Source organism: Hippocampus guttulatus, chromosome 22 (assembly GCF_054856545.1).
Source record: "Hippocampus guttulatus isolate MCC_2025c chromosome 22, RoL_Hgut_1.0, whole genome shotgun sequence".
Lineage (NCBI taxonomy): Eukaryota > Metazoa > Chordata > Actinopteri > Syngnathiformes > Syngnathidae > Hippocampus > Hippocampus guttulatus.
The window spans coordinates 6,432,008-6,447,079 of record NC_141282.1 but is presented as its reverse complement, the minus strand read 5'-3'; the positions used below and the strand labels follow the sequence as shown (position 1 = coordinate 6,447,079).

Genomic DNA, 15,072 nt, shown 5'->3' with positions numbered 1-15,072 from the left:
CCCCCTCACCCCCACGAAAATTAATTATGTTTAGAAATTGATTTGTTGCAACCCACTTAAAACAAGAGCCGCTCAAGTGCTTTTGCACTGGTTCGGTGCACCGTCTGTTATACACAGGGGGAGTGTCAAATGGATTTTCATGAGTCTTGTGGTGTTGGGCTGTGGTTGTTGAAGTACAAACATCCAAACAAAAGCCACACCGACTCACACTTTGAAGCATGTGGGATGCCCTGATATTGTGGTCATCCCTTTTTACATTGAACAGTTAGACTCGGCCGATTTTACATCTGTTGTGAGGATAACAAATACTAAAGGGCAAAGTATGATTAAAAAACAAAGAAGTAAAATGCTGTGCCTGTCTTTCATATATTTATTGCGTGCGAGAGAGAAATATATGCAAGCGGGGTTGATAACTCAACATGTTTCATTTCGTAGTATAAATGTCACCTCTCTGCCTTGATATGATGAACACAATCATGTGGTGGTTGGTTTAAATCTGCACACTTCCATGGAGATGGGGTGGGGGACTCATTTGCTTTTCAAAGACAAGTCATTACCATTGGGCTGATGACAAATGGTGCATCCGAGTGCAAGTACAAGAAGCGGAATATGCACTTTTTTCCTCCGTGCGGCCTCTGAGGCCAAAGACTGCTCCGAGACGCCAGTTCCATTTAGTTATGAAGTTGTACCGCTGCGTTCTCTGCAATTGAGCCATCCAGCCGCTGCCAGTCAGGGGAAATTAACGAGGCCGCCGATTGTACTGTTGGTAATTACAGATTGCGGCAGGAGGTGCTCTGTCAAGCCTCGCCGATCTTTTCCAGCTTGCGTCTGTGCTTTCTCCCCCCCGCCCCTTCGGCCAGGTCGAGGAATTCTCTGCAGAGGTCATTCAGTGGCCGCGCAGCGGTGACGGAGAAGAGTCACCTCTTGCAAAAATATATTCCTCCATCGTCTCGGGATTTGTGTAAAACCATCACGCCGGAAGCCAAATCGCTTCTCGCCTCCCGCCAGCTGAGCGAATCGTACATACCAATGAGACGGCATCTTGGGGCGGCATCCAAGCCAATCAATCCACTTTAGAGGAAAGGGTCGGGAAAAGAGCCAAGTCCGCTTTTCTGCTCGCATGCAGAAAAACGCGATGCTAAAAGTTGACCTCTTTGCTAGCTTTTTTTTTTTTGCAGCGCGCCCCAGGTCGTTTGTCCATCTGCACCGTCAGATGGGTTCTTTTGTGAACGGTCACGCATCCTAAATCACTACAAAGGAGCCGCTTTGATTGACGGCCATGCGGAAAAAAAAAACGAAAGATGAGAACAGTGTCGATGTCTGAATAGTTGTGGAGCTGACTGTAATTATATCCATGTCGGCAGCGGTTTGAAGTACATTTGCAATGATTGTCAACCTTGAGCCCAACAAGTCGTGACAGGAGACAAAGCTGATTGCTGAGTGCTCTTTCCTCTTGGATTTCTTTTGACCGCATCTGAAAAGTGGACTGGAAATGAACCCTCTGCATTCACGTCTCTGTTTCAAATGATTTGGCATAACGCAGCTGCTTCTGCATCACTCTTAGTGTATGTTTGTTTTTTTGGGGGGGGGGGCAGGGAGTCGGCCTTAGAAATGATTGCTATTACTCGGCGGAAAATTGCTTTAAGCTCAATTGATACCAGAGCACTTTGGAGATTTGTAATTGGAAAAGCTACGGTGAAAATTGAATAGAAAGGGGAAGAGAAGTTATTACAGACGCATCCGAGCTTCGGTGAGCTACCGTGAGGAGGCTGGGTGGGGGTGGGGGGGGGCAGGCAGCCGTCGCTCGTTTGATTATCAGGCAGTGTGAGTGCGGGCAACCTTGGGATGTTTGTGTGAAATGATGAGATTTTATTTCAACCCCCCCCCCCCCCCCCCCCCAATGTATTTCCGTCTTTGGGCTTGCATGGCAAAGCTATGCAGAAAATGATTTTCACCAACAGCTGTTGCCCCCACCCCACCCCGTCTGACCTAAGAGACTTGTGATGGCCATCGGCGCTTGGGCAGTGTGTGTCCCCCCCCCCCACCCCCACCACACACAAGCATGTTTTGGTTTTCTATTCCCAGCGTGAGGGGAGATATCAGCCTGCCTGAATGTTACTGAGACCCAGAGGACTACATGCACACTCTTTCTCTTCTCCCACAAAACACACACACACACACTGGAGCCAATGGAGGAGGACTCAACCTTGAAAACCTCCTCCATCCCCCTGGGGGGTTTCCCTAAATGGCCTGTTCATTCACTCCTTGCTTACTCTGTGTAAGAAGAAGAAAAAAAAACCCTCAACATTTGTTGGCGAGCCATTTCCTCTGCCATGCTGACAATCACTGAGGGTGAGCGAGGTCAGGTTTTGTGCCGTGGCGGTACATATTGATGATCCCGGCCGTTCCCCTGACTGACCGATATTCTCGCTGAGAAGGCAAACTAGCAGCAAATGAATTAACGAGGCGTTACGGTCGTCTCGTCGCGATTCGCTTGTCGCCAGGCGTTAAGAGTTGACGGAAGCTGTTCCGCAGTAAAGGCGCCATAGTAACGATATGAACCAAAGCTTTTATTGAAAACGACACGATATCGTGGACCGGCGCAATCGGTCAAAGCGGCGAGTCCGAGCGACGGCTTGATTAGGATTGGACACGCGTATCCATAATAGAAACGCGAGACGCTCTCAGTCTCCGTGTTGCCGGCTCGGTTCTGTCCTTGGCTCAACCTGCCCCAAAACGAGTATACATTTGCATGCATTAGCGCTCTCCCGTGGCTCGCCCGTTACCCGCTGCGCTGTCGAGCCCGATTAATGATCGGAGCGCAGCACTCGCCGTGGCGGCCGAGTGGGCCGCCCGCCTGCGCTAACATCAAGGTAAAAATCTCAATTTGGGCTCTGACCGAAAAGGGGGGGAAAAAATGGATTCGTGTGCTGTATTTTGTTGAGAAATGACACGTGTGGAAAGCTGTTGGAGCATTGATGCTCTCTGTAGAAAAATAATTCGGCGGTCCATCGTCCTCTATGTTCGCAAAACGTTCGCTTTGATCGACCTGTCGTTGGCGCGTGAATGAGCAGAAATTCGGCGCTAAGGGACAGAGACGAAAGGAGCTCGTGGTCGATCAAAATGTAGCGTAGAAGCTTTGACAAAGAGCATCCAGTCCCTTTGGGCCAGGAATCCTGGCAAGGTGGGTGCAGTCGGAGAGCACGTGGGGGCTGGGGGGGGAAGCAGGTGGCCTCGGTCCAACAGCGCAGAGGCCCAGTCAGACATAACGCGGCATAACTCACTTGAATGACATTTAAAGGACCTTTTCGGCGCAATCTGGAATCCACGCTGCTCCACGTTTGTACCCGTCGTTTTCATTATTATTCAGCTATTGCACTTGAAAAATTGGCTCTTTTCTTTTCCTCGCTGGGTGGCAAATGCGAACAAATTGAACCACATTGGTGCTCATTAACTGTTTGACATTTGTGTTGGAGATTGAAGAAGGAAGGGAGGGAGGGTCGGGGTAGCCGCGCAAACCCCTGGAATTCGTCATTTGCTCGCCCTGTTCTTGCTTCGGATTTCATCATCCGCTGCGCGGAAGACACCTCGCATGTTCTTCCTCTCCAATGGAATCCCCATTCCCCCCTTTCTCTCTCTCCCTCTCCCACACTTCCTCGCTTTTCTGAAATGAGGGCATCCGCAAAGAGGAGGGAGGAACAGATTTGGGATTTTAATATATTTAATTTGTCTGTGGCGAAAGTAAATGGGAGTGTGAGCTTATTTCCTCCCTGTGTTTACATGTGCAGGCGGCTGAGCGCTCCCCCTCCGTTTCCACTGGCACACTTGCCGCCTGCACTGATTTGAACCCACTCACTTCTGTTCTGTGATGAGGTCAGAAACCTTATTTCATCTGACAGTTTGATGCATAGACTGGACCGCTCAGCTCTTTTCAGCTCATCAGTACAGTACTAATATCAGGCGCTCTTTGCAGAGTATAAAGAATATATGGCAGTGAGTACTTTTATATTGTCCTTCTATGTGTTGCTCATTGTTTGTTTTCAGTCTGTTTTCATCAAGAGTGACAGAAACACATTATAGATGCTGATTAGCATTAGCACAAAGCTATCAAACTGAAAGTCGAGGTTATCCGGGTGTTTGGAATACACAGGGCGGTATCTATGCTTAGTTTAACTGAAAACTTCAACTGGCAGTGCCAAGTAACCTTGTTTTTTTTTTTTTTTTTTTAAGAAAGCAAAAAATGACCTGACACTGAATGTTACGCAGTGTTGCCATGGAGATAGGCATTCAGGTAGGAGAGCTGGGAATGATCCGTTACCATGGCGAAGGCTTTTACTTGGCCAAGTGCTGTTGATCGTGATGGGAGATGGCTCTCCGGGGGCCGTTCACGCACCCAAAACATTCCCGAGTGATGGAGCGTTGATAGTCCTCGTTGGATCTATTCATTCTACGTCTGTCTCCCCGGCACGTTTGATTACAGGCTAACTGGACTGACTGACACATCTTGGGACACTTTTATTATCTACTCGTGGAAACAGTAAATGAGATTGAAGCGGAGGCCTTTGATGATTGCCATGCGAGGCGTTGAATAATCATCACCGCCTTGCCGTGCCTTCATCAGCATTCCGCCTGGATCGCTGCACCTGATTTATTTCTCGCCCTCGCAGTTGTGCACGTTTTTATTTTATATTATATTTGCGCGGCGCGCAGACAAGGAGGCAAAAGTGGCAAAGCGGGGAAGAAAAACATCAAGTAGAAGATGCGGGGGGGGGGGGGGGAACCAAGCAGAGGGACGAGGACATAAAAACATCTCTTCTCTATGGTTGTGATGCAAAGACAGTCGCTATGGCAACACAGTAGTCCCACTGTCGGCGCCTCTCCCTCCCTCTCCGCCTTCTTTTTGCCCGCTCAGCTTGCCAACAAGGTGTACAAGCAGTCACCCTCGACACCCACTTATTGCCATTTGTTGTCTCCGACAGTGGTTATTTGGCAAATTGCAAGAATTTATTCGGATTTGCGACAGACAGGACCTGGACTGTGACTCCTCACATGGAAAAAAAAAATCAATTATTGTAGGCAATCTTTGCATGTAGTAACATTTGGAGATTCATTTAAATAGTTGATTGAATAACCCGAATTTTGGGGTTAAATGAATGACCCAAAATGATGTCAGATTGCATCATAAATAAATATAGTTGCTCAAAAGCGTTTTTCTTCATCATTCACCGGGGCCACCATTCGAGGCACCGAGAACTAAGAGGGGATGGAGCCTTTTCCGTCGCCGCTCCCTCTCTTTGGAACGACCTCCCGCTGAACGTTGGGCAAGCCTCCTCGCTGAACATCTTTAAAACTCGACTTATAGCTCTTTTTTTATTCTTTGGCTTTTGACTCGGCATGAGACTTGATTTGGAGTTCTTACTCCCTTCTGCGTTATTCTTGCTCCGTGCACTTTGTATACAGCGGTGGTTGCTTTAAAGTGCTCTATAAATACAGCTGAGTTGAGTTAAGTAAAAATAGGGGCCAACTTTTTTATTTATTTATTTTTTGGGGGAGCACAAGTTGCTCCTAAATGCATTCGAGCACGCTCACAAATTTTACCTGCCTGCTTTCGGAGCTTTTGAATAAGCGGTCCTCTTCATCTTTGGTCTTTTTAATCGTGCTAATCTCCCTAATGAACCAGAGCAAGCGCATGTAAGGGTGTTTGGGGTTCAGCTGGAGTGTGATGTGTTGAAAAAAAGATTAGTACAAAGAGTCGGTGAGAGCAGAGAAGCAATTTCCCGTAAGCTGACAACAGCAGGTTGAGTTGCTGCTTCCGCTCACCTGTCACTCAATGTCAATCCACTGGACTTGCTGTAGATTTGCTCTGTCCAACACACACACACACACACACACACACACACCACTTTACTTACTGTGACACGTACACACATTTACAGTACATCACACACTGGTACTCACAATTCGTCAGCCTTGTAAGCAGTGTAACACACAGGCCGGTCTTCCCTCACACTCTCCTTGACAGTTCATAGAGAGAAAGAGAGCGATAGTGTAGCTTGCACGAATTACGTGTGTGCTTGTATGTATGAATGTATGTATTATTACGTAATGCGCAAACTCTCTCTCCCTCACTGATGAGGTAACATCATTTCCTCCGTAGTCTTCCTGTTAGCGCCGGCTGCAGCTACGTTGATGACAGACACCATGCTGTTTGTCCCCGTGTGTCCATTTCTTTACTTTGGAGTCCCGCAGAGAACATTACTGTGACCCCGTGACATTCTCCTGGCACAGTTTGCTTGCCCCTTTGACAACATGTGATTTTTGGGGTTTTTTTGCGTGTTTTTGATGGGATGTATTGAAGGGATGTGTTGGGTAGGTGCAATTGTGGAGCGGAACTTACTGAGTGAATACAAAGGCCAACTGCTTCCAAAATGTCGAGTTTATAAGATCATGTCTGTGGACATCGGCCGTATTTTCATATCGTCACATCCACATGGATGAGAGCTTGTGGTCTAATGTCTAATGTCGCTCCCCTACAATTGACAACGAAGCTCTTTAATTCAAATTCATCATGTTTTCTTCATAGATGGGAGAGGGAGTAGTTGCATGAAGGGCATTTGAGTTGCGCTGCGCTTTGATTGATTCAAGAAAATGTGTGCGTGCGTGTACTTGTTGCCATCCAGAGACACACGGACGCGGAAAGAGTTTTGCGTTGCTTTACAAGGCCACTGCTGTAAAAATCGATTCAATTCAGGTCACCCTTGTACGCAGGAACGCGGTGTAGCTATCTCGTGGCGTCCCTTCCGTCTTTTCTTTACATTGCCTTCTACAGGCATCCATCTGCTCGCCCAGCCCTTTTGTCCTTTTCGTTCACCCGTTTGCCTCCTTTTATAACCGCTCGTCCATTTATCTGTCGCAAGATGGGCAAAGAGAGCAAGGAAAAGAAGTGGAATTAAGTTCTCAGTAAATGTGTACTTTCCTATCTCCTCATTGAAATGCCGCCCGTGTTCGTCGTCAGACATCAGAGGAAAGTCCGCCTGATTAAAATGCATTTTGATATGTTTGGACGCCTCCAAAAACATATTTGAGAAAGCCTGCAGATCACGGCGGCAAAACGAGGCTAACGTTGGACGGAAGAGGAAACCGGAGAGACGGGGAGGGTGGGTAGTGGTGGGGGGGTTGATGCGAAGCAAAAAAAAAAGATGAAAGTAGAATCGGATGAGATAGACACAGTCTGCTCCATGCGTGACCTTTTTGCGGCAAAACAGCCGGGAAGGGAGAGGACGAGGCTTTATGAGCTGCCAGAAAATATGCTGGATTTCACGATTGGTGTACAGCAGGGATTTCCAAATTGGAGTGAGTGAGTATAAAAATGGCACATGAATAATTGGACGATTTAAACAAACAAACAAACAAAACAAAAATCCCTGCTAAGCGTGAGAGGAAAATTCTCCAATCAACACGCACATAAACATGCACTTCAAACGAACTGTCAACGGTTCTTGTCAAGAAGAAAAAAAAGAAAATCGGTGTCGTTTGCGTACTTTTGAGATCAGAGATGTCATTGGTGTCGCTACCCGAGACATCTCCTCGACAGAGGCGGAGGCGCAAGGTTGTTCAACTTACGCAGTACGTCACCCTCCACCCCCGTGTGCCTCCCCCACGCGGCCTTGTTACGCTTCGCAACATGTGAATCGAGGCGTCACAAACGCATACGTGCATATGGCGCTCCGAACATGACATCGTTACTTGGCAGCAGACTCCCTCAATGAATCCCCCCCCTCTCCTCCTCACTGCCACAAAAAAATAAATAAATAAATAAATAAAAAAATCTGCGCCTTCTGCTTAAAAAATCCACTGTGGAGAACGAGCAGAATCATCTTCCAAATGTTAGACAGACTACATCGCTTGCTTGACGTGGCAATTTGTTCCTCTAAAATCGCCGCCGGGTGTACCGAATGATGTGTCGTCATCGCGGTGGCATTTGCAGCCATACGGCAACACGCCGATGAACCCCCCAAACAGGCTGCAATTAGTATTGGTTGTGTGGTCTCGGTGCCCCACCTCCATCCCACCCCCCCACATGCCAAGTGTCAGAAGCACCAGTCGCCGGAAGCTTAGCTGACATAAGAACTCGAGGACATCGGGGAATGTCGAGCGGCAGTCGGATTGGATAGGTGCAAGGGTCAGGGGTCGTCATGGTGGCAAAGTGCAGGATGGATGCATGGATGGATGCATGGATGGCGCTGATGGTGGAGTGGGCCGGACAATGCAGTCTTGTCAGGTCTGCGATCTGTCATCTGAGTGCCTCTGGTCCCCCCCGGGCCACGCGGCAAGGCCCAGCCTCCACTCGAGCTCTCATCCACTCACGCACCATTCAACCTCTTGTCCCTGGCAATGCACTTCACTGCACGCTGTTTTTTTTTCTTCGTTCTTTCATTCCTGAATTATTATTATTATTTTTTTGCCACAGGGGGAGAGAGTGGGGGAGGGGTGGGATCTGCGACCAGATTGTTTGTCTGTCTGTCGCTCTTTTCGTCACACAACTGCGAATGATTAAAAATGACATCTCCAGTCTAGGATTATACACATGGTGTCAAATATTTGCTTGAGGTGATTTTTCTTTTTTGGTTTCTGGCGCATGAAACCATTGAGAACACGAGTGTGATGGGTCATAAGTGAGGCTGCAGCGCCACCTGCAGGAAAATAGTGGCGTCGCAACATAAACCCAATCTTCCTTGCGTTCCCTTATTAGTGTGTGTGCGCGCGTGTGTATGTTTGTATACGTGCATGTGTTGACGTGTATATCTCCCGAGCAAAATCTAAAAAGTCTATGCTAACACTGGCTGGTGTTTGGAACTGTTCCTAATTCCCTCCTCCTTGACGAAGACGCCCCTGCAATTCCATAACACATTTCCCCACATGCATTCAGAATATTTTGTTCGCCCCCGCCCCCAAATGAATCCTCTTCTGAACTGTGAAAGCAGTGCCAACACTTGAACGCATCGGATGCATGTCGGGGAATACCACTCACATGATCCGTGATATATTGTTTCCCTATTTTAACCTCCAAGGCCTCGCCGAAGCACTGACGAGCTCGCTTCTTCATCATGACATCACTCGATTAGAATGCCTCCACCTCTAGCGGGTGACGCTCTGCGATTTGTGAACAACAGGAATGGACGCCTTCCGAAGCGGCCTTCTGCCACGCCGCCGAGCGGCCATCTGCTTTGAGGCGGCCGGCGTGGGGTTGGCGCCCGTTTGACGAAAGGTCGCCATACCCCGGACCGGATCAAGTGACTGCCGCCGAGCTGCTTACTGACCCACGGTGAGGTATCATGACACACTTGTTGAAACGTGAGCCCGTTTTGAGTCTGTGATGTCATAACGAGACAGAGATAGATTGATGACGCATGAAAAATAACAACGCGGGATGGCATGCCTGGAGTGAAATCCGTGAAGACTTGTTTTTAAAAAAGAATGAATAAAAATAATGACCAATGACCAGCTTGAAGTGATTCTATCATCAAGCCCTGCGATGCGTTGCCTTCAGTGGCTCCCACGAGGAGTCGTGATAAAACGGCGCGCCAAAATTTGACTTGCTTCCAAGTCTCGTCGACAGGCACTTAAAGCCAAGCGATGGATGGCTCCGCAGAGACAGAGGCGAGGAGGGAACGGTTCACAGAGTTTATCCGCGTGAGTGGCGCAGGAAGGGGGGCGGGGGGTGGCGGGTTAAGCGGCAACATCGCGGGTAAAGTGTTCCTTTGCTGTTGCTAGGGAAACTTAATTGCGGGCAAAATGTAAAACAGCCAACCGCCATTCACAGAGCCCGAACCCTGACGAAGATGAACTGTGTTCGGTCCTTCCTTGATTTGTTTCGATTGTCAAAAGTGCAAAAAATGGTTCTGGAGCCCCGAAAAAGGATGTGACCAGTGGTTCGTTTTATTCAAGACAGTCGGAAAGGTAGGAAAGACAAAAATACAAATATCGTGTTCTATCTCACACACACACACACGCACACACACACACACAGGCACAGGCACACACAAGCTGCATCTTATTCGGACCTAACTGACATCCGACTTGTTTGTTGCCCCCCGAGCGCCTCTCCACTTGCAAAACCACCAGGCCATGGAAAACACGAAGACCGCAAAGAATGCTGGGAAGTCGTACAGGACCACCACGACGACGACGACGAACCCGGCGACCGGCAGGCTGCAGGTGACAATTCGGGTGATGTGACTCAGGATGTACAGCACGCTCCACCACATGAAGCCGCCGGAGGGACCGCGTGTCGACTGCCCGCTTTCCTCTGTGGAGCCCTCGTTCCGTCCCGATGGATCCTGGTGAACTGTAGCCGCTGCGTTATCGTTTGCCTTGGCTCGGACGTGACCGCGGACCCCCCTGACGGAGTCGTCTCCGGTTTGTCTGGACTCGATCGCTTCGAAAGCTTTGGCCACAATAGAGTCCGATTCCTCGTTCTTCGCGCCAGTGCCCTCCCGGTCCCGATCGAAGTTGACTCTCTCGGGTGACTCGGTTTGGTTCCGAAGCTCTCTTGACATCTCGCTCCTTGCTGGGCTGTCGCCTCGTTCCTCCGCGTGGGTCGATCCCCAACGTTGATCCGGATAGAAAAGCTTGTCATGGACGTTTTTCGTTGATGGATCCGTACGGCCGTCCTGTTTTTCTCTCGTGATGGAGGTTGTGTCGGAGGTCACGACACCCGGTGCACCCAGTTCGTCATTGTTTGCCTGAAGAGTGCAATTAAATGTTTCTTTCCGATGAGGTGAAGCCGCGGCTTCAGTCTTTGATTCAACACCTCCTATTTGCTCCAGATCGGATCGCTCTGCAGGTTTTACTCCGCAGCCTTGGTTTTCGCACGGCTCATTTTTCGGCAGCTCGACTACTTCCTCTTCCGTGGATGTGACGGAACGCATACGGTGCATTGCGGCTCCGTCCCCCGCCCCTTGTCTTTTTGTGTCACTGGATGCTACCGTGTCACCCGTGACTTCCCATTCCGGGCTTTCTCCCGGCAAAATCCGATCATCGCCGCCACTGGCCATCTGAGCCCTCGCGGTCACGTCTGATGTCCTCGACCCCCTCCGGCTCGTCGCTCCGGCAGCCGCGAGCTGCATCGAGGCTTCGTCTCCTTTGAGTCCTCCTTTTATCCGGTCTTCTTTGCGCTCGTGACACTCACTCGAACTGTCACCGGCGGCGACGGGCCGGGTGCACGACCCGAGCGCCACTCTGTTTTCGCCTCCGCCGACACGTGTCTCCGAGAGCTGGCGGGAGTCCGAGGAAACGTGAGCCGGCGAAGCATGTGACGGCGCCTGACCGACAGCTGAGGCTGCCAAGGTGGCCGGCCGCGCGTTCCAAGGTCCGTGCTGGTTCTCGCTCGCCGGGCGAACCGAAGCCGCGCTCTGCAACCATTCCGACTCGGGGACGCCGCCGTCGCCCTCATAGGGGGGCCCGCGAATAAACGCCTGCCAGACGTCGCACACGGAGCTTTCATCGTTAGGGCTCGCACCTTCCCCATTGAGAAAGTTGGTCCAAATATCATTGACTGACAGCGCACCTTTGACATTTTCCTCGGATGCTTTCGACAAGGTGACTTTGGCTCTCCCAGTCCGGATATTATCCACGTTGGAGCTCACCCACTGCGGCTGCTTCTCGTTGTCCCAGTCCAGTGTAATCAGGGGAATTTGGTGATAGGTCAGCACTTGTTTCCGTTGGCGTTGAAGCAAGAACTCCCCCGAGGGCTGCGGGGTGTCGGTGGACTGACGCGAGGAAGCTTGCCCCCACCTCTGGGAGAAGATTTCTTTCACGTGCATCAAGCGCGCCGCTCGCTGTCGGCTTTTTAGGCCCGCCGCCTGTCAAAGAGGCCACAAGGTCAAAGTTCAAGCAAAACAGTGACGCTCAAAGCAAAGCAAGAGTTCAACGGTGTGTCGTTTGTTGGTCCCTCACCATCGGTTTGCGTTCAGCGGGGAACAATAACGTGCGGCCCTCGGCCCTCGTCCCCTCCGCGTCACGTGCGGCCTCGGTTTCTGCAGGTCGACAAGGGCCAGAAGTTTAGCGGGGGGGCTTGACAAACGCAACATACACCCTCACCTGCGGCAAGCGTCACCATGTCCGTATTCTCTTTTTCCTGCGCGCTCGCCCTCCTGAAACGGCACAAACATGCACATGTGTCAGTCTCAAACGGATTTTATTCAGGATTTGAATAATCTGGCCCTGATTATGTCACATCTGTAAAAAAAATAAAAATTTTAAGTCTCCTATAATCCCAGTTTCCTGCATCACAATTTGTTCTCATGCTATGCAATGTGTTTTTTTGTTTTTTTTGTTAAATGACTGTCTCTCGTACGCACAGGAAGCGCATGTCCGTCTTTAGCCAACGGACAACGCGACCATATATGGGCAAAATAATCCATCACTGCAAAATTGCATCACTGCAGTCGAGCGCTCAGGCGGGAATCGCTCCTACTTTAGCCCCGAAAGTCGCGCTTGCTTCAATGCATGCAGTAAATCAAGTTCACGGATTCCCAAAATGTCAGGAAAAAATGGAATATCCGGAAAACAGAATTTCTTACCTGTTGGCTCGAAGGCAGCTGCGTTTCGTCTTCGGGTCCTCGTGCACCTTTTGCTTGGCGGGACTCTTCCGGTGGCAGAAGATGACGTAGTTCATCTCCCGGTTGTTGGCCCAAAAAGTCCCGGCTGACGTCTCGTAGCGCAGACAGAACTCAACCCGGGTGCCCGCTTTCTCCGGCGGAGGAACGAGGGTGTACTGGAAGGTAAAGCGGTCGGTTTTGCGATCGCTCGATCCGGGCACGTAGTCGGCCGGCAGGTCAAAGTAGCTCTTCCAGCTGTCCAGCGTGATGCGGGCGTAGACGGACTTGCTGAAGCAGAGGTTGAGGACCCGGACGCAGCCTCGGAGGGTGGCGGTCCCCGGGAGGAGCTCCACGCTCTCCAGCTCCGCCATCTGGCCCTGCAGCCGCCGCAGCAGCTCCTCCTCGGACGGGGGCGCCGCAAACAGACACGACAGGTGGAACTCCTCTCGCGCCGGCGCCTCCCTTTCGCCGACCTCCTCGTCCTCGGCGGCGGCGACGTCGTCGTACTCCTTGACGGACACCAGGTCCAGGCCGAAGGCGTCGGCGAAGGACACCCTCCTGCGGACGGTGGGGGTTTCCTCCCATTGCCCGTCCGTCGAAGAGCCCCAAGAGGAGAAGGCCTCCATCCTGACCTCTTCACCTTCACCTTCCCGCCCGGCTAAAGACAACCCGTCCTCCTCCGGGAGCGGAATGGACAGAGCCTCCATGGCGCGCGGGGGTCCGGGAGCCAGCTGTCGGCCTCTCCTGCCGCGGAGCGCGGTGCCCTCAGCCTGGCCGCGGGGACACCGGAGAAGGGGCGAGCGAGGGAGAGGCGACGTGACTGGACAGATGGAGTTGGGTTGCAGCTGAGTCCGGGCCAGGGCTATTAATAGGCTGCATGCGGCTCCGGCGAAGGGCTCGCATTGGTTATTCGCTCGTTTATCCCGTCGCAATGTGTTTGCTAGAGACAAGGAGAAATAAATCCAAATGCGACTTATGTAACGCCACTCTGGACACGACAAAGCTCACGTCCGCGGGGGCTGATGCGAGCGTTGCACTCAAACCCAAACAAAAAGACAACTCTCAGACCTATTCTGGCTCAGACTTGAACAACTTGTGTCCTCAAGTGCCCCCCCCCCCCCGCCCCAAGACACCAGATCCAACATTTCCCATGATGCATCATTCGTCTGACTGTGTAGGCCTCGAACGACAAACGTGTTTCGTGATCGACTGTTCTCTCTAGTGAAAAGTTTCACCTCATTTTTTTTTGGGGGGGGAGGACCAAAAAGGGGAGATTATTCCCTTCTTTGTGTAGCAGATTAAGCCCTGAATGCGTTCAACCATGTGAGCTTTAATTCGACTAATCCTCGATATGCAGTGCGACCGTCATCCCCTTACGGTTACAGTAAATCTTGTCAGTCGACTTCAATGCGACTGGCGCAATCCTTCACAGGTGGCCTCTATGCGCACTGAAAGAAGACTTTGTTCCCGAGCCAAATATTTCCCTCTAATGACTTTTAATGGCCCGTTTGGACCTCGGCTATTATGAAGCGTCCTTACTTTGCTCTCTTCATCGTCACAAGTGTTCATGAAACGAGTGGACATGGTCTGATCGGTGATGATGTCTAGAATGCGCCGGGGTTTTTTTTTGTTTAGTTCTGTTTTTTTTTTTTTTTTTTCAAGATGTGACAATTGCATCCAGAAGACTTGTAATTTCAATATGCGATCACTGGATGGGGCTGTTTGATCACGATTAAATGTAGTCTCAGCTACCAGTACGCAGATAGAAAACAACACGCAGTGAAAAAGACTTCGACAAACAAACGTCCTTTTCGTGCAAAACGACAAAAAATGCCAAAAATGCACAACAGCTGCAGCTGTGACTCGTTAAGTAAAACAAAAAAAAAACGAACTCAACATGAATCTAAAGCAAATATATAAAGATGACACCACCACGAACAATTTCGTGTGCCGTGTCTATATTGGGGGAGGGTGGGGGGGGGGGGGGGGCGCAAAAAGAGAGAAATCGTTCATTGTTTTGGGCCATCGCTGCTCATTTGACAAATGACCACTCGGTGGCAGCAAAACCCCGCGTATCAATCATAGTGTTGCAGCCAACCACAGACGTCGTTTTCCACTTTTTAATTGAACTATTCGCATCTCATTCAACATTTGTAACACATGCAGGCATACACATCCAGCCAGGCGACATATTTACACCATTAAAAGCAGAGTAGGGGCTGTTATTGCACATTTCATGTTGCTGATCATTTGTAATCAATAAATAGTACATTTTTTTGGACGTAGCAATGATCCGGGTCAATATGAATGTCAATAAAAAATTCTTGGTTGCTTTTTGGCTTTTAGAGTGGTTAGTTTTTTTTTTAATGGCTTTCGACTAAGTATAGTAAACTAAACCTAAATTTATGACACTCGCCTGTGCATAAATAACATGCATTCATTTAAATAATTACATTTAAGGCATTGTCTC

The 15,072-nt window shown here is 50.0% G+C and overlaps 1 protein-coding gene and 1 long non-coding RNA gene across 2 annotated transcripts in view; one reads left to right on the top strand and one right to left on the bottom strand.

The window, feature by feature from the left end:
- Positions 1 to 10,785, top strand: part of LOC147186280 (uncharacterized) — a 28,911-nt gene extending 18,126 nt beyond the window's left edge. Inside the window, exon 2 of the long non-coding RNA XR_015099299.1 lies at positions 9,174 to 10,785. This is a non-coding gene — a long non-coding RNA (uncharacterized LOC147186280). The remainder of the gene's footprint in view (positions 1 to 9,173) is intronic.
- Positions 9,917 to 13,679, bottom strand: ppp1r3aa (protein phosphatase 1, regulatory subunit 3Aa). Its single transcript, XM_086103499.1, has 4 exons — positions 12,585 to 13,679; positions 12,103 to 12,155; positions 11,959 to 12,038; positions 9,917 to 11,864 (listed from the first exon to the last, which is right to left on the bottom strand). Exons 1-4 carry the CDS (start codon positions 13,307 to 13,309, stop codon positions 10,065 to 10,067), a joined length of 2,658 nt encoding a protein of 885 aa, XP_085959625.1. The 5' UTR covers positions 13,310 to 13,679; the 3' UTR covers positions 9,917 to 10,064.
- Between the last annotated feature and the right edge of the window lie 1,393 nt (positions 13,680 to 15,072).

What these genes read in the sequence shown, in the direction of transcription:
- ppp1r3aa (XM_086103499.1), bottom strand. Translation starts at nt 13,309, where the DNA reads ATGGAGGCTCTGTCCATTCCGCTCCCGGAGGAGGACGGGTTGTCTTTA. An exon ending in CATGGTGACGCTTGCCGCAG is followed by an intron (nt 12,039 to 12,102) that starts GTGAGGGTGTAT and finishes GTCGACCTGCAG; the next exon opens with AAACCGAGGCCGCACGTGAC. An exon ending in CCGCTGAACGCAAACCGATG is followed by an intron (nt 11,865 to 11,958) that starts GTGAGGGACCAA and finishes CCTCTTTGACAG; the next exon opens with GCGGCGGGCCTAAAAAGCCG.